Source organism: Lepidochelys kempii, chromosome 6 (genome assembly GCF_965140265.1).
Source record: "Lepidochelys kempii isolate rLepKem1 chromosome 6, rLepKem1.hap2, whole genome shotgun sequence".
In the NCBI taxonomy this organism is placed as follows: domain Eukaryota; kingdom Metazoa; phylum Chordata; order Testudines; family Cheloniidae; genus Lepidochelys; species Lepidochelys kempii.
This window is the reverse complement of record NC_133261.1, coordinates 642,762-663,713: the sequence shown is the minus strand read 5'-3', so window position 1 is coordinate 663,713 and position 20,952 is coordinate 642,762. Positions and strand designations below refer to the sequence as shown.

The following is a 20,952-nucleotide window of genomic DNA, read 5'->3' as shown; positions in this document are numbered from 1 at the left end:
ACGCGCTATCTCAGAGTGCTCTGGGAGAAGGAGCTGCCCCCCAATGTGGAGGCCCTGCTGTCCTCGGGCCGGGACCCCGTGGCTGACCGTTCCGGGCCCCCCCCCCCCGGGAGGCGAGGGGCCCCCCCGCGACAAGACACGGGTGGTGAGTTACCAGGTGCCCCACAACGCAGCCGTGCAGGTGTATGACTACCGGGAGCGGCAGGCCAGGTGAGCAGGGGCTTGTGGCTGTGTGCGCGGGAGGGGGACTTGGGTCGGGGGCTGGATGCAGCTCATGGAGGGAAGGGGGGTCCCAGGGGAAGCGGGGCTGGGGGTCGCTGGGGCTCCCTCCGTGGCATGTAGGGCTCATGTTCCCCTCCCCGCAGGGTGGTGCTGGGCCCGGAGCTGGTTCTGCTGGGCCCAGACGAGCAGTTCACGGTGCTAAGCTTGTCAGGGGGGCGGCCCAAGGCCCCCCCACACCCGGCGCTCACTCTGCCTGCTGCTGGGCCCTGACTTCTGTGCCGACATCGTCACCATCGAGACGGCCGACCATGCCCGGCTGCAGCTCCAGCTGGCCTACAACTGGTGAGGGGCTGGGGAGAGGGGCTGATGGGGCCATGATTGGGGAAGGGCAGGAGGCAGCAGGGGGGTGTCACAGGCCCTGTCGGGCACCCCCCACCCCAACCTGCTGCTCACGCCCTGCAGAGCCCAGGCACTGCCCCGATCTCAGGGTCTCCAGGCTACTCTTGGGGCTCTGCCCCTGGGCCCAGCGCCGGCTGGGGAACAGGGAAGCCTGTTCCCCCAGCCCCCCAACTGCCTTGTCCCCCCAGGCACTTTGAGGTGCCGTCGCCCCCTGACCCCCCAGCGCTCTCCCGGCTCTTCAGCGTCCCGGATTTCGTGGGTGATGCCTGCAAAGCACTGGCCTCCCGCATCCGTGGGGCCGTGGCCTCCGTCACGTTCGACGACTTCCACAAGGTACGGGGGGGCCCTCTGCACCCCTTCCCCTGCCCCCTGGCACTCCCCCACCACGCCTTCCCAAGCCCCCTGGCCTGCCTCCTCCTGGCACAGCCCTGGGGCTCACACCCTACCTGGGGTGCAACCTGGGACTGGGGTACCACTGAGCCCCCATCCGCCACTTCTCCCCGGGTCAAACAGGACCCAGTGTCTGCGTTTCCTGGAATCGTCCTTCTGGGCCGGCTGCCCGGTTGTACCTGCGAGGGTGAATATGGGGGTTCTGGGGTGCTGCAGCCGCTCGCCCCACAATCCCCCGCTCCCCCCAGAACTCGAACCGGATCATCTGCTCGGCCGTGTTTGGCTTCGACACGGAGCTGCAGCTGCGGAGCTGCCTGCGCTTCCCCCAGAACGGGCTGGTGGTGAGTAGCGTGGACATCCAGAGCGTGGAGCCCGTGGACCAGCGCACGCGGGACGCGCTGCAGAGGAGCGTCCAGCTGGCCATCGAGATCACCACCAACTCCCAGGAGGCAGCTGCCAGGTACGGGCTCCCCAGGGGCCTGCTCCCGCCCCAGCCCTGCCCCACAGCCCCCCTCATCCCAGCCTGTCTCCCCCAGGCACGAGGCCGAGCGGCTGGAACAGGAGGCTCGGGGACGGCTGGAGCGGCAGAAAATCCTGGACCAGGCGGAGGCTGAGCGGGCCCGGAAGGAGCTGCTGGAGCTGGAGGCACTGAGGTTGGGGGACCGGGGGGGTGATGGGGGGTCAGGGGAAGGGTGGCCAGCTGCCAGGGGAGGGGTCTGGTGGGGGCTGGGTGTCGCGGGCAGTCAGTGGCAGGGGGCAGGATCGGGGGGGGTCCATGGCCGGCGGTGGGATTGGGCGGGTGGGGGAGTCCGGGGCAGAATCAGGGGATCAGTGGCTGGGGGGGCTCTGGGAGACCGGGGGGCGTATGTGGGGGTCTGTGACCCTGTCTGGCCCCCCCCAGCGCGGCAGTGGAGAGCACCGGTGCGGCACGGGCCGAGGCCCAGTCCAAGGCGGATGCGGCGCGGATCGCGGGCGAGGCGGCTGTGGAACAGGCCAAGCTGAAGGCGGAGGCAGCCGCCATTGAGACGGTGAGTGGGCGGGGGAGCCCGGGGAGGGGCGGGGGAGCCCGGGGAGCAGGGGCGTGGCCCGTGGGGGTGGGCGGGGGAGCCGGGGAGCGGGGGCGTGGCCCGTGGGGGTGGGCGGGGGAGCCTGGGGAGGAGGGGCGTGGCCCGTGGGGGGGGCGGGGGAGCCTGGGGAGCGGGGGTGTGGCCCGCGGGGGTGGGCGGGGGAGCGGGGGTGGGCGGAGGAGCCCGGGGAGGGGGCGGGGGAGCCCGCGGAGCAGGGGCGTGGCCCGTGGGGATGGGCGGGGTTGCCTGGGGAGGGGGCGTGGCCCGCGGGGGTGGGCAGGGGAGCCCGGGGAGCGGGGGCCCCTGGGGCCCCGCCCCCCCCCCTGAGCCTGTCCCCCGTCCCCCCGGCGGGCGCAGGAGTCGGAGCTGGCCCGGCTGAGCCAGGCGCGGGAGCAAGAGCTGCGCTTCGCCCGGGCGCAGGGCGAGCAGGAGGCGGTGCGGGCCCGGCTGCTGGCCGAGGTGGAGGTGAAGAAGTTCCAGCAGGTGACGGAAGCCATCGGGCCCGAGACCCTGCGCGACATCGCGCTGGCGGGGCGGAGCTGCAGGTGGGTCAGGGGGCGGGGCTTAGAGGAGGGCGGGGCGGGGCTTGGGTGAGCGTGTGGGGGAGGGGCTTAGGGGCAGGACTTGAGGAAACGTGCTGGCGTGGGGGGGCTAAGGCTGGGGGGCGGAGCTGGCTGTGGGGATGGAGTGGGTGGAGTAGGGGCTGTGGGTTCTGCGGGTGGGGCTCAGGAGGGGTGGAGCTTACACGGGTGGGGGAGGGGCTGGGACCGGGTCCCACCCACCCACCACCCCCTCTGCTCCCCCCAGGTGAAGCTGCTGCAGGGCCTGGGCCTCCAGTCGGCCCTCATCACCGACGGCTCCTCCCCCATCAACCTCTTCTCCACGGCAGGGGGGCTGCTGGGTGTCCTGCCCAGGCCCCCCCCGGGGCACCACGAGTGAGGGCCCCCATGGAAACGGGACCCCATTGTCCGGGCCCGGCCTGTGCCTTATTGTCTGCAATAAAAGTGGCAGCCAACGTGGCGGGTCGTGGCTCATTGGGGGTGGGGCTCTGTGCACATACCTGGGCACTGTGATGTCACACGCCAAGGGGGTGTGGCCAGGTAGAGCTCCGCCCCAACTGGAGGCAGTTATGGGGCACTGGGCTCCAGGATGGCTCCTGCTGTGGGCGCTGGTGACGACCCTCAGCGCCAGACCTCTCTCCCCTAACAGCACCCCCCAGGACACAGGTGAGGGCCAGGCCCCGAGCACTGCGGGCCGAGCCCCCCCCCCCCCCAAACAGCTCCCCGGCCCGAACCCCCCGTCACCAGCACGGCCTGCTGGGCACCCTCCCCCTCCCCCGAAAGGCTCCCCCGGCCCGAACCCCCCCTCGCCAGCACGGCCTGCTGGGCGCCCCCCCCCTCCCCCGAACGGCTCCCCCGGCCCGAACCCCCCCTCGCCAGCACGGCCTGCTGGGCGCCCCCCCCTCCCCCGAACGGCTCCCCCGGCCCGAACCCCCCCTCGCCAGCACGGCCTGCTGGGCGCCCCCCCCTCCCCCGAACGGCTCCCCCGGCCCGAACCCCCCCTCGCCAGCACGGCCTGCTGGGCGCCTCCCCCTCCCCCCGAACGGCTCCCCCAGGCCGAACCCCCCCTCGCCAGCACGGCCTGCTGGGCGCCCCCCCCCTCCCCCGAACGGCTCCCCCAGGCCGAACCCCCCCTCGCCAGCACGGCCTGCTGGGCGCCCCCCCCCTCCCCCGAACGGCTCTCCCGGCCCGAACCCCCCCTCGCCAGCACGGCCTGCTGGGTCCCGACATCCTGTAGCGCGGCCCCGTAGCAAGCACCAGGCGGAAGCTCAGCTGTGCTGTTGGGGAGCAGTAGCGTCTCCCCCGTGGCCGGCTCCCTGCTCTGGTTTCTTGGCACTGCAGTGACGCCGAGGGGAGGGACGTGGCGCGCGCCGGGGCCGCTCTGGTTCGATTATCCCGACGACGACCGAGCCAAGATCCTGGCGACCTACCGCTACATCGGGGAGAAGCCCGTGTTCTTCGCAGCCAGTGAGGGGACGGGGGGCAGGGATCCCCAGACAGGCAGTGCCCCTCAGTCCTGCCCCAGCTCCAGGCTACCCCGCCCGGCTCCCGCCCCGCAGCCCCTGCCCCCCCAGCCCTGCCGGTGCCCCTCCCTCCCGACCCGCAGCCCCTGCTAGCCCAGCCCTGCTGGTGCCCCTCACTCCCGACCCGCAGCCCCTGCCAGCCCAGCTGTGCCCCCCCCAGCTCTGCCGGTGCCCCTCACTCCCGACCCGCAGCCCCCTGCTAGCCCAGCCCTGCTGGTGCCCCTCACTCCCGACCCGCAGCCCCCTGCTAGCCCAGCTGTGCCCCCCCCAGCTCTGCCGGTGCCCCTCCCTCCCGACCCGCAGCCCCTGCTAGCCCAGCCCTGCTGGTGCCCCTCACTCCCGACCCGCAGCCCCCTGCCAGCCCAGCTGTGTCCCCCCCAGCTCTGCCGGTGCCCCTCACTCCCGACCCGCAGCCCCCTGCTAGCCCAGCCCTGCTGGTGCCCCTCACTCCCGACCCGCAGCCCCCTGCTAGCCCAGCTGTGCCCCCCCCCAGCTCTGCCGGTGCCCCTCCCTCCCGACCCGCAGCCCCCTGCCAGCCCAGCCCTGCTGGTGCCCCTCACTCCCGACCCGCAGCCCCCTGCCAGCCCAGCTGTGTCCCCCCCAGCTCTGCCGGTGCCCCTCACTCCCGACCCGCAGCCCCCTGCTAGCCCAGCCCTGGGCTCCCCAAGCTCTGCCCCAGCAGTAGTTCAGGAGGGGATGGGGGGCTCACACTCGATGTCCATAAGCTTTGGCCCAGGGTGGAGGCTTGGGGGGGTTCACTCCCACTTTGTCCCTACATTGGCCTTTTTGCCCCCCACCAGATCCCCTCCCCCGAGTCCTGCACCACATCCTGCTTGGTTCCGTCCTGCTGACCCTGCTCTTCCTCCTCTACCAGATCTGCAGCACAATGTAGGTGTCCTCCCCGGATGCCTGGGTCCTATTCCCTGGCCTGGTCCCCTCCAGCCCCCCTGCCCCCATGCTGCGGGAGCCTGGCAGTGACCCCCCCTTGTTCTCTCTTAGGGTCTGCAGGATGCAGAGCTGAGGAGCTGCAGGACGTCAGGGTTCAGCTTTGCCCCCCCAGTAAAGAGCTGCATTGTCTAGGCATCCCCAATGCCTGGCACCCTGGGGGGGACAGTAACAGTCCCCTGCAGGTGCTGGCTGGGGGGTGGTTTTGGGGGCCTGGGGGTTCATAGTCACCCTGAGGCACTGGCTGGGGGGCAGTCTGGGGGATGGGGGGTAATAATCACCCGGAGGCAGCGGTGCTGGCATTGGATCAAGGCTCCTTTAATACTTTGCAGCCCCCCAGGGTTAGAAATCCCCCCCGTATACATCCGGACCCAGCGAGCAGCTGGGGGGTGCAGAGCTCACAGTCCTTGTTGGGGGGGTCAGTTCCCCACCCGCTGCCTGGTTATTGCTACAGTGGGGGGGGCAGTGCGGGGGGTCCCCAAGTCCACCCAAACTGTCTGCTGGTGGAGTCTGGCTGGGTCCCCCCCACACTCTGGTGGGGCAGGAATTCAATCCCCTGGGTGCCCCCTGAGATTCCCAGGAGTCCCCAAATCTCCAGGCCAAACCCTCACCTCCCAACACAGCCAGCCCCCCGATTTGCACCTCATCCCCCCATTACTGGGGGTGCTGAGCTGCACCACCCAGAGGGAGTGCCTGGGTGCTACTGGGCAGCCCCTGAGAATGGGGGCTGCAGTCAGCCCCTGTCAGGCCAAGGGGGGCCCCACTCCCTCCTGCAGCAGCCCCCGGAGAATTCCAGGGCGGGCCCCCCATAAATAAATAAATAAAGTCGTTAGAAGCTGAGGCTGTGGGCGCCGGCCGCGGGCGTCAGTTCACCCCGTGCCCACCACGTGGGGACAGTCTCATGCCAGGGCCTTGGGCTGCGCACAGGCAGGGGGGCTCAGGACAGCGAGCCCCCCCCGGAGGCCATGCCCTTAGCACAGAGCAGGTAGGCTGGGAGGTCTCAGTCCAGCGCCCGCCCCTGGGGGCGGTGCCCATGGCACGGGGGAGGTCTCAGTCCAGCGCCCGCCCCTGGGGGCGGTGCCCATGGCACGGGGGAGGTCTCAGTCCAGCGCCCGCCCCTGGGGGTGGTGCCCGTGGCACAGGGGAGGTCTCAGTCCAGCGCCTGCCCCGGGGGCGGTGCCCATGGCACGGGGGAGGTCTCAGTCCAGCGCCCGCCCCTGGGGGTGGTGCCCGTGGCACAGGGGAGGTCTCAGTCCAGCGCCTGCCCCGGGGGCGGTGCCCATGGCACCGGGAGGGTCTGAGTCCATTGCCCGCCCCCGGGGGTGGTGCCCGTGGCACAGGGGAGGTCTCAGTCCCAGCGCCTGCCCCGGGGGCGGTGCCCATGGCACCGGGAGGGTCTGAGTCCATTGCCCGCCCCCGGGGTGGTGCCCGTGGCACAGGGGAGGTCTCAGTCCAGCACCCGCCCCGGGGGCGGTGCCCATGGCACCGGGAGGGTCTGAGTCCATTGCCCACCCCCGGGGGCGGTACCCGTGGCACCGGGGGGTCTCAGTCCAGCGCCCGCCCCCCGGGGCCGTGGCGCAGGGCGGGGGTCTCAGTCCAGCGCCCGCCCCCCGGGGCCATGCCCGTTGCGCAGGGCGGGGTCCGTGGGCGGGGCGGGGCGGAAGAGGCGGACGGCCCCACGGCAGATGAGGCCGAACCAGTAGAGCTGGGGGGCCAGGAGCAGGGCGGCGCCCAGGTTGTAGGCGGGCGGCAGGGCGAGGGGCACGCGGTGCAGGGGCAGCCCGGCGTGGCGCCCGTAGGCCCGGTACATGTAGGGGAAGAGCAGGATGCGGCAGCAGAAGAAGGTCACCAGCATGAGCAGCCCGTTCACCTTGTGCAGCAGGGTGTGCTGCCGCTTGTACTGGGGGAGAGAGAGGGTCAGGAACCCAGGCGTCCGGGCACCCCCGCCCCTCCGCCTAAGAACGGAACCCAGGCGTCCGGGCCACCCCCGCCCCTCCACCTAAGAACGGAACCTAGGCGTCCGGGCACCCCCACCCCCTACCTGGAAACGGAACCCAGGCGTCCGGGCACCCCACTCCCACCACGAGCTGGGCAGAGAACCCAGGCGTCCGGCCTCCCCTCCCCTCCCCCCGGCGGGTACTCACCAGGATGAGCACCTTGCCCAGAGAGACGAAGGGGGTGCTCAGCTCGGCCATCAGCATGCAGCCCAGGAAGAAATCGCCCTTCCCCTGGCGCCACACCTGGGGAGAGAGGGGGGATGAGGGGCAGCTGGTGGGAACTAGCCCCCTCCTGTCCCCCCATGGGCTCAGGACCCCCACTTCCCTCCTGTGGCTCAATCCCCCCACTTGCCTTCTTACGGCCTCCTGGGGATCTCGGACCCCACTCACCACGGAGAGGGGGAAGCCCACCAGCACCATGCAGAGGGGGTGCAGCCCCCCCGCGGCTATCAGGGCCCGCTCGCCATGGAGAGGGGGAAGCACACCAGCACCATGCAGAGGGGGTGCAGCCCCCCCACGGCTATCAGGGGCCCCCCGCGGCTATCAGGGCCTGCTCACCACGGACAGGGGGAAGCCCACCAGCACCATGCAGAGGGGGTGCAGCCCCCCCCGCGGCTATCAGGGCCCGCTCGCCATGGAGAGGGGGAAGCACACCAGCACCATGCAGAGGGGGTGCAGCCCCCCTGCGGCTATCAGGGGCCCCCCGCGGCTATCAGGGCCCGCTCGCCATGGAGAGGGGAAGCACACCAGCACCATGCAGAGGGGGTGCAGCCCCCCCGCGGCTATCAGGGCCCGCTCGCCATGGAGAGGGGGAAGCACACCAGCACCATGCAGAGGGGGTGCAGCCCCCCTGCGGCTATCAGGGGCCCCCGCGGCTATCAGGGCCCGCTCGCCATGGAGAGGGGGAAGCACACCAGCACCATGCAGAGGGGGTGCAGCCCCCCTGCGGCTATCAGGGGCCCCCCGCGGCTATCAGGGCCTGCTCACCACGGAGAGGGGGAAGCACACCAGCACCATGCAGAGGGGGTGCAGCCCCCCGCGGCTATCAGGGGCCCCCCGCGGCTATCAGGGCCCGCTCGCCATGGAGAGGGGGAAGCACACCAGCACCATGCAGAGGGGGTGCAGCCCCCCTGCGGCTATCAGGGGCCCCCCGCGGCTATCAGGGCCTGCTCACCACGGAGAGGGGGAAGCACACCAGCACCATGCAGAGGGGGTGCAGCCCCCCTGCGGCTATCAGGGGCCCCCCGCGGCTATCAGGGCCTGCTCACCACGGAGAGGGGGAAGCACACCAGCACCATGCAGAGGGGGTGCAGCCCCCCTGCGGCTATCAGGGGCCCCCCGCGGCTATCAGGGCCTGCTCACCACGGAGAGGGGGAAGCACACCAGCACCATGCAGAGGTGGTGCAGCCCCCTGCGGCTATCAGGGGCCCCCCGCGGCTATCAGGGCCTGCTCACCACGGAGAGGGGGAAGCACACCAGCACCATGCAGAGGTGGTGCAGCACCATGAGGAACTCCTTGTGCAGGAAGGCGCGGGTGACGGTGCGCAGCGAGCGGGGCCCCGCAGCCTCGTGCCCCTTCACCCGGTACTTGTGCCAATGGCACAGGAACATGGCGTAGATGTCGTAGATGAAGTAGGGCACCGCAAACTCCGTGTAGGCGCTCGTCAGCCAATGCCTGGGGAAGACAGAGGGGTTAGAGCTGCCACAGGGGCAGGGGAAGCTGTCGGGGGCAGTGGGGCCCTGCTGGGGGTGCTAGGGGAGAGGGGTGGGGCTCTGCAGTGCCAGGGCCCGGGGGGAGCTGTGTGTGGGGCTGGGCTGGGGGATCCAGCAGCACCTCAGGCAGAGGGTGGGGCTGGCAGGGGTAACCTGGCCTGGCCTGCTCACCAGGATGGGGGAGAGGGGCCATGGGGCGCAGGCTGGCGAGCGTGGCAGCAGCATGGCCTGGTGGGTAGGGACTGGGAGGATCGATGGAGTATTGACGGGCAACAGCTGCTGCAAGGTCATAGGGAACGCAGCCTCCTCCACCCGGAGCCGAGCCAGGCGCCTCCCACCCCCACAGCCCATGGGGCAGCCACAACCATGACCCACAGCGAGGATACCCCCCAGCTCTGCCGGTGCCCCTCACTCCCAACCCGCAGCCCCCTGCCAGCCCAGCCCCTGCCCCCAGCTCTGCCAGTGCCCCTCACTCGCAACCCGCAGCCCCCTGCCAGCCCAGCCCTGCCCCCCAGCTCTGCCAGTGCCCCTCACTCCCGACCCGCAGCCCCCTGCCAGCCCAGCCCTGCCCCCCAGCTCTGCCAGTGCCCCTCACTCCCGACCCGCAGCCCCCTGCTAGCCCAGCCCTGCCCCCCAGCTCTGCGGTGCCCCCTCACTCCCGACCCGCAGCCCCCTGCTAGCCCAGCCCTGCCCCCCAGCTCTGCCGGTGCCCCTCACTCCCGACCCGCAGCCCCCTGCTAGCCCAGCCCTGCCCCCAGCTCTGCGGTGCCCCTCACTCCCGACCCGCAGCCCCTGCTAGCCCAGCCCTGCCCCCCAGCTCTGCCGGTGCCCCTCACTCCCGACCCGCAACCCTGCTACCCCAGCCCTGCACCCAAGCTCTGCCGGTGCCCCTCACTCCCGACCCGCAGCCCCTGCTAGCCCAGCCATAGGCCCTGTCCCTCCTTCCAAGCTTGGCCCCGGCCCCCTCCACCTGCACCCCCTCCCCGCCGCCCCATGCTGCAGTCCCGCTGCCAAATTGTGCTGACAGAGGCCTCTGCCCAGTGTGAGCCGATTAGGCCCCATGCCAGAGCCGCAGCCCAGGATGCTGCAGTGGGACAAAGGATTCAGGGGCTGCACATTGGGAGTGAGGGGCACCGGCGGAACTGTGGAGAGGCCGAGGGTGGGGCTGGCAGGGGGCTGCGGGTCGGGAGTGAGGGGCACCGGCAGAGCTGGGTGGGGGCAGGGCTGGGCTGGCAGGGGGCTGCGGGTCGGGAGTGAGGGGCACCGGCAGAGCTGCGTGGGGGCAGGGCTGGGCTAGCAGGGGGCTGCGGGTCAGGAGTGAGAGGCACCAGCCCAATGATGCGGAGGGGAAAGGGGGGTGTAAGATTTCCCATGATGCTTTCCTCACACCCCCACCCAGGCCCATGCGTGGCTGTGTCAGAGGCTCAGGACTCTGCAGGCTCCAGGTGCAGTGTGGGATCGGGGCGGGTGCAGGTGCCATGGAAACCAGCCCTCATCTCTCAGTCAGCTGGAGTGGGGGGGGTCCATGTAGGAACACAGCCTGTGGGGGCACCCCATTCATAAAGCCGGGATAGAACCCAGGAGTCCAGGCTTCCAGCCCAATCCTGCTCTAAACACTGCACCCCACTCCCTCCAGAGCCAGTTGAACCCAGGAGTCCGGGCTCCCAGCCTCCCTCGCTCTAACCACCAGACCCCACTCCCTCCCAGATCTGCGGGGCTGTCCTTGCCGGGGCAGGCTGATCCGCGGCCGAGGGGATTAACTCGCTGGCCCCATCTGTGCTCCCAGGAGAGGGCTCAGGAGCGGGCGGGGGATAATTCCGGCTCAGCTCTGGGGAGGAAGGTGAACATGCCAGCGACACTGGAGGGGCTGGTGCAGGCGGCAGGGGGCTGGAGCCTCCCGGGCATTCTGCTGCCCAGCACCAGGAGCCCCGTTGTCCAGCCTACCACTCTGCTCCCCATGAAGAGGAGATCAGTGGCAGAGTTAGGAATAGAACCCAGGCGTCTGGCTCCAGCCCTCCCCCACCATACAGTGGGTCCTAGCCCTGAGTCTCATAAAGGAGACCACGGAAAGGGCCCTGTCCACCGTGTGGAACAAAGCAGCCGCAGACCCACCCAGCTCCCAGGCCCTTCAGCACGTAGACAGGGAGACCACAGCCTCGCTCCCCACAGCACCCCCTGCTGGGTGAGGCCGGCTGGAGTAGCCAGGAGCTCCCCCACAGCCAGCACCCTGCCCCCTCCTCACAGCGCCCCCTGCTGGGAGATGCTGAGGTTGGGGTAGCCAGGAGCTCCCCCAATAGCAAGTGCCCCACCCCCTCCCCACAGCGCCCCCTGCTGGGCGAGGCCGGGCTGGAGTAGCCAGGAGCTCCCGCCACAGCCAGCACCCTGCCCCCTCCCCACAGCGCCCCCTGCTGGGCGAGGCCGGGCTGACCAGGGGAAGCAGGCCAGGCTGGGGGTGGAGCGGGCCAGTCCAAGCAGGGAGTGGGCCAGGCAGAGGGGGGAGGGACGGGGCAAGGAAAGGGGGCCACGCCGGAGGGAGCAGACTCACTGGTCATCGATAACGTGTTGGCAGGAGCTGAAAACGATGTATCCGGCTGTGGAGGCCATGACGGCTTGGATGGAGGAGACAGCCTGCAGGGGAGGGACGCAGCGTTAACGGGACCAGCCCCTCTTTTCCCTCAACCCTGACCCGCAGCCCCCCACTAGCCCAGCCCGAGGCTCCAGGATGAGCACTAATCTGTGCCCATAACTGCTGCTCTGGAATGTGTGGGGTGCAGAGGGGACTAGTGAGGGCTGTTGGGGATGCACATGGCTCTGGTGGTGGGCTGACAGGCCCAGTCACTGCATTGAAATCCCCTCTGATGTGCGGCTGTGAGCAGAGGTGGGGGGATCCCCAGCCTCCTGGGGCCCCTCCCCCCACAGGGATCCAGCCTTCAGGAGCCCCCTCTCCCACGGGGATCCAAGCCCAAGGCCTCCCAGGTCACCCCTCTGCAGTTTCTCACCCTGGCCATCCCTGTCCAGAGCAGCCAGCACACCCCCCAGCTGGCCGCTGCCCTCCTCCGCCATCCCCCTCAGCCCCGCACCCCCGCCCCTCCCCTGCTGGGGGACGTGCGTGGCCCAGCAGGGCAGGCTGCTCCCCGGCCTGGCAGGTCCCAGCCCCCAGCCTCAGCAGCAAGCACAGACACCCCACTGTTTCCTGCCTGCAGCCTGGCCTGACGAAGGGACCCCCGTCAGCCTTCGCCCCATGAGCCAGTGCCTGGCTGCAGCCCTCAACTCCCGCTGCCTCCTTCCCTCCACTGCTTCCACTGCCTCCTTCCCTCCGTCCCTCCGCTCCCGCTGCCTCCTTCCCTCCATCCCTCCGCTCCCACTGCCTCCTTCCCTCCGCTGCCGCTGCCTCCTTCCCTCCACTGCTTCCACTGCCTCCTTCCCTCCATCCCTCCGCTCCCACTGCCTCCTTCCCTCCGTCCCTCCGCTCCCGCTGCCTCCTTCCCTCCACTGCTTCCACTGCCTCCTTCCCTCCACTGCCGCTGCCTCCTTCCCTCCGCTGCCGCTGCCTCCTTCCCTCCACTGCTTCCACTGCCTCCTTCCCTCCATCCCTCCGCTCCCGCTGCCTCCTTCCCTCCACTGCTTCCACTGCCTCCTTCCCTCCGCTGCTTCCACTGCCTCCTTCCCTCCGCTGCCGCTGCCTCCTTCCCTCCGCTGCCGCTGCCTCCTTCCCTCCACTGCTTCCACTGCCTCCTTCCCTCCATCCCTCCGCTCCCACTGCCTCCTTCCCTCCGTCCCTCCGCTCCCGCTGCCTCCTTCCCTCCACTGCTTCCACTGCCTCCTTCCCTCCACTGCTTCCACTGCCTCCTTCCCTCCACTGCCGCTGCCTCCTTCCCTCCACTGCTTCCACTGCCTCCTTCCCTCCACTGCCGCTGCCTCCTTCCCTCCGCTGCCGCTGCCTCCTTCCCTCCACTGCTTCCACTGCCTCCTTCCCTCCACTGCCGCTGCCTCCTTCCCTCCGCTCCCGCTGCCTCCTTCCCTCCACTGCTTCCACTGCCTCCTTCCCTCCACTGCCGCTGCCTCCTTCCCTCCACTGCTTCCACTGCCTCCTTCCCTCCATCCCTCCGCTCCCGCTGCCTCCTTCCCTCCACTGCTTCCACTGCCTCCTTCCCTCCACTGCTTCCACTGCCTCCTTCCCTCCACTGCCGCTGCCTCCTTCCCTCCGCTGCCGCTGCCTCCTTCCCTCCACTGCTTCCACTGCCTCCTTCCCTCCACTGCTTCCACTGCCTCCTTCCCTCCGTCCCTCCGCTCCCGCTGCCTCCTTCCCTCCACTGCTTCCACTGCCTCCTTCCCTCCACTGCCGCTGCCTCCTTCCCTCCGTCCCTCCGCTCCCGCTGCCTCCTTCCCTCCACTGCTTCCACTGCCTCCTTCCCTCCACTGCTTCCACTGCCTCCTTCCCTCCATCCCTCCGCTCCCGCTGCCTCCTTCCCTCCACTGCTTCCACTGCCTCCTTCCCTCCACTGCTTCCACTGCCTCCTTCCCTCCGCTGCCGCTGCCTCCTTCCCTCCGCTGCCGCTGCCTCCTTCCCTCCACTGCTTCCACTGCCTCCTTCCCTCCACTGCTTCCACTGCCTCCTTCCCTCCGTCCCTCCGCTCCCGCTGCCTCCTTCCCTCCACTGCTTCCACTGCCTCCTTCCCTCCACTGCTTCCACTGCCTCCTTCCCTCCGTCCCTCCGCTCCCGCTGCCTCCTTCCCTCCACTGCTTCCACTGCCTCCTTCCCTCCGCTGCCGCTGCCTCCTTCCCTCCACTGCTTCCACTGCCTCCTTCCCTCCACTGCTTCCACTGCCTCCTTCCCTCCGTCCCTCCGCTCCCGCTGCCTCCTTCCCTCCACTGCTTCCACTGCCTCCTTCCCTCCACTGCTTCCACTGCCTCCTTCCCTCCACTGCTTCCACTGCCTCCTTCCCTCCATCCCTCCGCTCCCACTGCCTCCTTCCCTCCGCTGCCGCTGCCTCCTTCCCTCCACTGCTTCCACTGCCTCCTTCCCTCCATCCCTCCGCTCCCACTGCCTCCTTCCCTCCGTCCCTCCGCTCCCGCTGCCTCCTTCCCTCCACTGCTTCCACTGCCTCCTTCCCTCCACTGCCGCTGCCTCCTTCCCTCCGCTGCCGCTGCCTCCTTCCCTCCACTGCTTCCACTGCCTCCTTCCCTCCATCCCTCCGCTCCTGCTGCCTCCTTCCCTCCACTGCTTCCACTGCCTCCTTCCCTCCACTGCTTCCACTGCCTCCTTCCCTCCACTGCCGCTGCCTCCTTCCCTCCGCTGCCGCTGCCTCCTTCCCTCCACTGCTTCCACTGCCTCCTTCCCTCCATCCCTCCGCTCCCACTGCCTCCTTCCCTCCGTCCCTCCGCTCCCGCTGCCTCCTTCCCTCCACTGCTTCCACTGCCTCCTTCCCTCCACTGCTTCCACTGCCTCCTTCCCTCCGCTGCCGCTGCCTCCTTCCCTCCACTGCTTCCACTGCCTCCTTCCCTCCATCCCTCCGCTCCCACTGCCTCCTTCCCTCCACTGCTTCCACTGCCTCCTTCCCTCCATCCCTCCGCTCCCACTGCCTCCTTCCCTCCATCCCTCCGCTCCCGCTGCCTCCTTCCCTCCACTGCTGCCACTGCCTCCTTCCCTCCACTGCTGCCACTGCCTCCTTCTCTCCATCCCTCCGCTGCCACTGCCTCCTTCCCTCCACTGCTTCCACTGCCTCCTTCCCTCCATCCCTCCGCTCCCACTGCCTCCTTCCCTCCATCCCTCCGCTCCCACTGCCTCCTTCCCTCCACTGCCGCTGCCTCCTTCCCTCCATCCCTCCGCTCCCACTGCCTCCTTCCCTCCGTCCCTCCGCTCCCGCTGCCTCCTTCCCTCCACTGCTTCCACTGCCTCCTTCCCTCCATCCCTCCGCTCCCACTGCCTCCTTCCCTCCGCTCCCGCTGCCTCCTTCCCTCCACTGCTTCCACTGCCTCCTTCCCTCCACTGCTTCCACTGCCTCCTTCCCTCCGCTGCCGCTGCCTCCTTCCCTCCACTGCTTCCACTGCCTCCTTCCCTCCATCCCTCCGCTCCCACTGCCTCCTTCCCTCCATCCCTCCGCTCCCGCTGCCTCCTTCCCTCCACTGCTTCCACTGCCTCCTTCCCTCCACTGCTTCCACTGCCTCCTTCCCTCCATCCCTCCGCTCCCACTGCCTCCTTCCCTCCATCCCTCCGCTCCCACTGCCTCCTTCCCTCCATCCCTCCGCTGCCACTGCCTCCTTCCCTCCATCCCTCCGCTCCCACTGCCTCCTTCCCTCCACTGCTGCCACTGCCTCCTTCCCTCCACTGCTGCCACTGCCTCCTTCTCTCCATCCCTCCGCTGCCACTGCCTCCTTCCCTCCACTGCTTCCACTGCCTCCTTCCCTCCATCCCTCCGCTCCCACTGCCTCCTTCCGTCCATCCCTCCGCTCCCACTGCCTCCTTCCCTCCACTGCCGCTGCCTCCTTCCCTCCATCCCTCCGCTCCCACTGCCTCCTTCCCTCCGTCCCTCCGCTCCCGCTGCCTCCTTCCCTCCACTGCTTCCACTGCCTCCTTCCCTCCACTGCTTCCACTGCCTCCTTCCCTCCATCCCTCCGCTCCCACTGCCTCCTTCCCTCCACTGCTTCCACTGCCTCCTTCCCTCCACTGCTTCCACTGCCTCCTTCCCTCCGCTGCCGCTGCCTCCTTCCCTCCACTGCTTCCACTGCCTCCTTCCCTCCATCCCTCCGCTCCCACTGCCTCCTTCCCTCCATCCCTCCGCTCCCGCTGCCTCCTTCCCTCCACTGCTTCCACTGCCTCCTTCCCTCCACTGCTTCCACTGCCTCCTTCCCTCCATCCCTCCGCTCCCACTGCCTCCTTCCCTCCATCCCTCCGCTCCCACTGCCTCCTTCCGTCCATCCCTCCGCTGCCACTGCCTCCTTCCCTCCATCCCTCCGCTGCCACTGCCTCCTTCCCTCCACTGCTGCCACTGCCTCCTTCTCTCCATCCCTCCGCTGCCACTGCCTCCTTCCCTCCACTGCTGCCACAGCCTCCTTCCCTCCACTGCTGCCACAGCCTCCTTCCCTCCATCCCTCCGCTCCCACTGCCTCCTTCCCTCCGCTGCCGCTGCCTCCTTCCCTCCATCCCTCCGCTCCCGCTGCCTCCTTCCCTCCACTGCTGCCACTGCCTCCTTCCCTCCGCTGCCGCTGCCTCCTTCCCTCCATCCCTCCGCTCCCACTGCCTCCTTCCCTCCATCCCTCCGCTGCCACTGCCTCCTTCCCTCCGCTCCCACTGCCTCCTTCCCTCCACTGCTTCCACTGCCTCCTTCCCTCCATCCCTCCGCTGCCGCTGCCTCCTTCCCTCCACTGCTGCCACTGCCTCCTTCCCTCCGTTGCCGCTGCCTCCTTCCCTCCACTGCTGCCACTGCCTCCTTCCCTCCGCTCCCACTGCCTCCTTCCCTCCATCCCTCCACTGCCACTGCCTCCTTCCCTCCATCCCTCCACTGCCACTGCCTCCTTCCCTCCATCCCTCCGCTTCCACTGCCTCCTTCCCTCCATCTCTCCGCTTCCACTGCCTCCTTCCCTCCATCCCTCCGCTTCCACTGCCTCCTTCCCTCCGCTGCCGCTGCCTCCATCTCTCCATCCCTCTGCTTCCACTGCCTTCTTCCCTCCATCCCTCCACTGCCACTGCATCCTTCCCTCCACTGCTTCCAAGCTGCCTCCTTCCCTCCATTCCTCCACTTCCACTGCCTCTTTCCCTCCACTCCCACTGCCTCCATCCCTCCGCTCCCACTGCCTCCTTCTCTCCATCCCTCCGCTGCCACTGCCTCCTTCCCTCCACTGCTTCCACTGCCTCCTTCCCTCCGCTCCCACTGCCTCCTTCCCTCCACTGCTTCCACTGCCTCCTTCCCTCCATCCCTCCACTGCCACTGCCTCCTTCCCTCCATCCCTCCGCTTCCACTGCCTCCTTCCCTCCATCCCTCCGCTTCCACTGCCTCCTTCCCTCCGCTTCCACTGCCTTCTTCCCTCCATCCCTCCACTGCCACTGCATCCTTCCCTCCGCTTCCACTGCCTCCTTCCCTCCACTGCCGCTGCCTCCATCCCTCCAACCCTCCGCTTCCACTGCCTCCATCCCTCCGCTCCCACTGCCTCCATCCGTCCATCCCTCCACTACCACTGCCTTCTTCCCTCCGCTCTCACTGCCTCCTTCCGTCCATCCCTCCACTACCACTGCCTTCTTCCCTCCACTGCTTCCACTGCCTCCTTCCCTCCATCCTTCCACTGCCACTGCCTCCTTCCCTCCACTGCCAGTGCCTCCTTCCGTCCATCCCTCCACTGCCACTGCCTCCTTCTCTCCATCCTTCCACTTCCACTGCTTCCATCCCACTGCTGGCACTGCCTCCTTCCCTCTACTGCTTCCATCTCTCCACTGCCACTGCCTCCTTCCCTCCACTTCCACTGCCTCCTTCCCTCCATTCCTCCACCGCCACTGCCTCCTTCCCTCCACTGCTTCCATCCCTCCGCTTCCACTGCCTCCTTTCCTCCATCCCTCCACTGCCAGTGCTTCCTTCCCTCTGATGCTTCCATCCCTCCACTGCCACTGCCTCCTTCCCTCCATCCCTCCACTGCTTCCATCCCACCACTGCCACTGCCTCCTTCCCTCCATCCCTCCACTGCTTCCATCCCTCCACTGCCGCTGCCACTGTCTCCTTCCCTCCATCCCTCAGCTTCCACTGCCTCCATCCCTCCACTGCTTCCTTCTCTCCATCCCTCCACTGCCACTGTCACTGCCTCCTTCCCTGCATTCCTGCATCCCTTCACTGCCTCCTTCCCTGCCACTGTCTCCTTCCCTCCATCCCTCTCAGCCTCCTTTCACTCATCCCTCCCATGCCAGTGCCTCTTTCCCTTTTTCACTCTTCTATCCCTGACTCCTTCCTTCATCCCTGACTCCTTCCCTGCATCCCTCCTCCAGTGCCTGACTGCTTCCCTCCATCCCTGCATCCCTCCTCCAGTCCCTGACTGCTTCCCTCCATCCCTACATCCCTCCTCCAGTCCCTGACTGCTTCCCTCCATCCCTCCATCCCTCCTCCAGTCCCTGACTCCTTCGCTGCATCCTGGGGTACCTGGCTGAGATGATGACAGCGTCGGCCTCATCCCACTGCAGCCAGGGCAGCCGCTTGAGGCTGTTCTTGGCCAGCAGGAAGAGCCCTGGGAAGACGATGCCCCCAGCCACCAAGGGGTGAAACATCTCTGATGGGGTGCAGAAGGGGGGGGACCCACACAGACCGGGGGTGGGGTTGGGATGAGGGGAGATCAGTGGGGCTGGGATCCGACCTTGCTGTAGCCGGATGGGGGACAGGCTTGGGGGCTGCACATGGTAGTGGGGGTGATGGAGGGCAGGCAGCGGCTGCTTGGATCCAGGCAGCGGCTCTGAGGCCGGCTGTGACAGAGAGAAAGGGGGGAAGAGGGGAGGGAGGAGAGGGGAGGGGAGCCGGGAGCAGCTGTCAGGCGCTGGGTGGAGGCACTTAAAGGGACAGCAACGGAGTGTCCTGGACCAGAGGTGGGATGGAGGGCGGCGGGAAGGGGGTCACAATGATCAGTCAGAGGGGCACTGGGAATGGGAAAAGGGGTGCAGAGGATGGATGGGAATGGAAAATGGAGACTGGAAAGAGAGCTGGGAGTGCAACCAGCAGGGGGCGGGTGTGAGGGGCATCAGGAGAGCTGGGGGTGACGGAGCCCAGGGCTTGGACAGCAAGGGGCTGTGGGTCAGGATTGGGGGGCATTGTCTGAGATGTGGGGTGGGGGAGCCCAGGGCAGGGATAGCAGTGGCTCTCAATCTAGATTTTTCAGAATCCTGGTGTAAATGCCCATGGAGTGACACTGATTTACACCAGCTAGGAAACTAGTCATTTCACTAAGTAATACCCTGCATCAGGGAGTCCTACAGCTTGGTCCAGCTGCACCCAGACTGCTTTAAACTGGCTTTCTATGGACTGAATGGAAACCAGGATTTAAAAAGGGGGGGGATCAGGCCCCTGGTCAGAGCCAGGCTGGAGCAGGGGTGTCGGGGGCCAGAGAAGGGGAACACACACACACACACACAGGACACTTAGGTCTAATCCCATAATCCTGCTGCCACAGGCACAGGCAGGTGGGGACCAAGGTCAAGGCCCAGCTTGAAGGGGTGAGTATTTAACCCCTTCCTTTCCCTGGGGCACCTGGGAAATCAGCTCAGGGCTAATCCTCCCCACAGATGGCAGTGTCCCCCCCCCGCCCCCTTGTGCTAAGCTGGAGGCTGCAGGTGGTACCTGCTGAGCCAGTGACCCTGGAGTCACCTCTAGGGTGGGGTCTATGATCAGCAGATTATAGGGGAGACTTCTGAACCACCAGCACCATCTTGTGGCTGAGGGAGACCCCCCTCTGCTCCATAAGCCATGGATAGAACCCAGGAATCCTGGCTCCCAGCCCCCATCTCCTCCTAGAGCCATGGATAGAACCCAGGAGTCCGGGTGACTTTACTTGGCAGCGACATAGATGGCATGCAGCTGGTCCATGCCCAGGGCCCGGGTGTGGTACAGTGCCCAGCGGAGGGCGAGGAAGAAGTTGGGGAAGAAGCAACAGCTGAAGAGGAAGATCACGGCCATCTGGGAGAAGGAATTTGAAAGCAGTGAGAAAGGGGCACTGGTGACACTCTAGCACTGCACTGAGGGGATTCCCCCGTCCCAGCCCCCTCCTCACCTTGAGATTTCCCCAAACATCATGGGTCCCCCAGAGCGCTGGAACCTCTGCCACTCGCCACACAACTACCCCTCCCATGCCCCTCCTCCTCCCCCAGGACTACCCCCTGGCCATCCCCCAACAGCTGCCCCTCCCATGCCCCTCCTCCTCCCCCAGGACTACCCCCTGGCCATCCCCCAACAGCTGCCCCTCCCATGCCCCTCCTCCTCCCCCAGGACTACCCCCTGGCCATCCCCCAACAGCTGCCCCTCCCATGCCCCTCCTCCTCCCCCAGGACTACCCCCTGGCCATCCCCCAACAGCTGCCCCTCCCATGCCCCTCCTCCTCCCCCAGGACTACCCCCTGGCCATCCCCCAACAGCTGCCCCTCCCATGCCCCTCCTCCTCCCCCAGGACTACCCCCTGGCCATCCCCCAACAGCTGCCCCTCCCATGCCCCTCCTCCTCCCCCAGGACTACCCCCTGGCCATCCCCCAACAGCTGCCCCTCCCATGCCCCTCCTCCTCCCCCAGGACTACCCCCTGGCCATCCCCCAACAGCTGCCCCTCCCATGCCCCTCCTCCTCCCCCAGGACTACCCCCTGGCCATCCCCCAACAGCTGCCCCTCCCATGCCCCTCCTCCTCCCCCAGGACTACCCCCTGGCCATCCCCCAACAGCTGCCCCTCCCATGCCCCTCCTCCTCCCCCCACAACTGTCCCTGCTCTGCCCCACCCCCCAGGACTATCCCCTGGCCCTCCCCCCCACAACTGTCTCTGCCCTGCCCCACCCCCCACAACAATCCCCTGCCCCCCAGCCACCCCTCCACCTTGCCCCACAACTGTCCCTGCCCCTCCCCCACAGCTACCCCTCCCATTCCCCTCCTTCTCGACCCACAACCACTCATCCCTGCCCCTGCCCCTGCCCCTAGACCTACCCCTGCCCCTCCTCTACCCCCTGCCCGCCATCTTATTTGCATACATTTGCATACTGCTAAACACCCAGCCCCTTCATTGGCTCATGACTTTGCCCCCAGCTGCCCTCCAGGCCGGGCTGGGCCCCAGTGCGCAGCCATTTGCATACACTGCCCAGTCAACTGGTGATGAAATCTGCATCTCATTACCTCGCTCTCTGCCCTGCCTAATTTGCATGCGTCTCTCTCGTATTCTTGGGACACTAGCTAATTAGCATATTTCCATACAAGCGGAAGCCACCAATGAATTAATTTGCATATCATTAGTTAATGCATACTAATTACACCTCGACGGCCACGCCCACTTCCAGCAATTTAGGGTCTTGAGGCTGAATAAATGTGCATGTAATTAGCCCGCCCCTAATGAATAATCAATGAGGCCCGTCTGAGGGAACGCTTGCCCCGCGCCGCCGCCTGGAATGCGCATGCGCTCCTCTGCCGGGCGGGCAAG

The 20,952-nt window shown here is 68.0% G+C and overlaps 3 protein-coding genes across 4 annotated transcripts in view; 2 read left to right on the top strand and 1 right to left on the bottom strand.

Annotated features, from left to right (window-relative positions):
* Positions 1-3,093, top strand: part of MVP (major vault protein) — a 3,623-nt gene extending 530 nt beyond the window's left edge. The window contains 10 exon segments of the mRNA XM_073346344.1: positions 15-93; positions 95-210; positions 366-450; positions 452-564; positions 810-954; positions 1,260-1,471; positions 1,548-1,664; positions 1,913-2,039; positions 2,436-2,627; positions 2,886-3,093. Coding sequence (XP_073202445.1) covers positions 15-93; positions 95-210; positions 366-450; positions 452-564; positions 810-954; positions 1,260-1,471; positions 1,548-1,664; positions 1,913-2,039; positions 2,436-2,627; positions 2,886-3,017 — 1,318 coding nt within the window. The 3' untranslated portion in view covers positions 3,018-3,093.
* On the top strand, positions 3,026-5,231 carry C6H16orf92 (chromosome 6 C16orf92 homolog). The gene is made up of 4 exons (XM_073346343.1): positions 3,026-3,118; positions 3,889-4,105; positions 4,962-5,049; positions 5,161-5,231. The coding sequence occupies exons 1-4, from the start codon at positions 3,026-3,028 to the stop codon at positions 5,180-5,182; spliced, it is 420 nt and encodes a 139-aa protein (XP_073202444.1). The 3' UTR covers positions 5,183-5,231.
* A 169-nt stretch (positions 5,232-5,400) lies between these two features.
* On the bottom strand, positions 5,401-18,293 carry TLCD3B (TLC domain containing 3B). Of its 2 annotated transcripts, XM_073346432.1 has the most exons (6): positions 17,939-18,293; position 17,730; positions 11,362-11,444; positions 8,559-8,778; positions 7,251-7,346; positions 5,401-7,006 (listed from the first exon to the last, which is right to left on the bottom strand). In XM_073346432.1, exons 1-6 carry the CDS (start codon positions 18,061-18,063, stop codon positions 6,698-6,700), a joined length of 834 nt encoding a protein of 277 aa, XP_073202533.1. In that variant the 5' UTR covers positions 18,064-18,293; the 3' UTR covers positions 5,401-6,697. The 2 variants fall into 2 exon arrangements, with proteins under 2 accessions (XP_073202533.1, XP_073202534.1); XM_073346433.1 differs by lacking the exons at position 17,730; positions 17,939-18,293.
* Between the last annotated feature and the right edge of the window lie 2,659 nt (positions 18,294-20,952).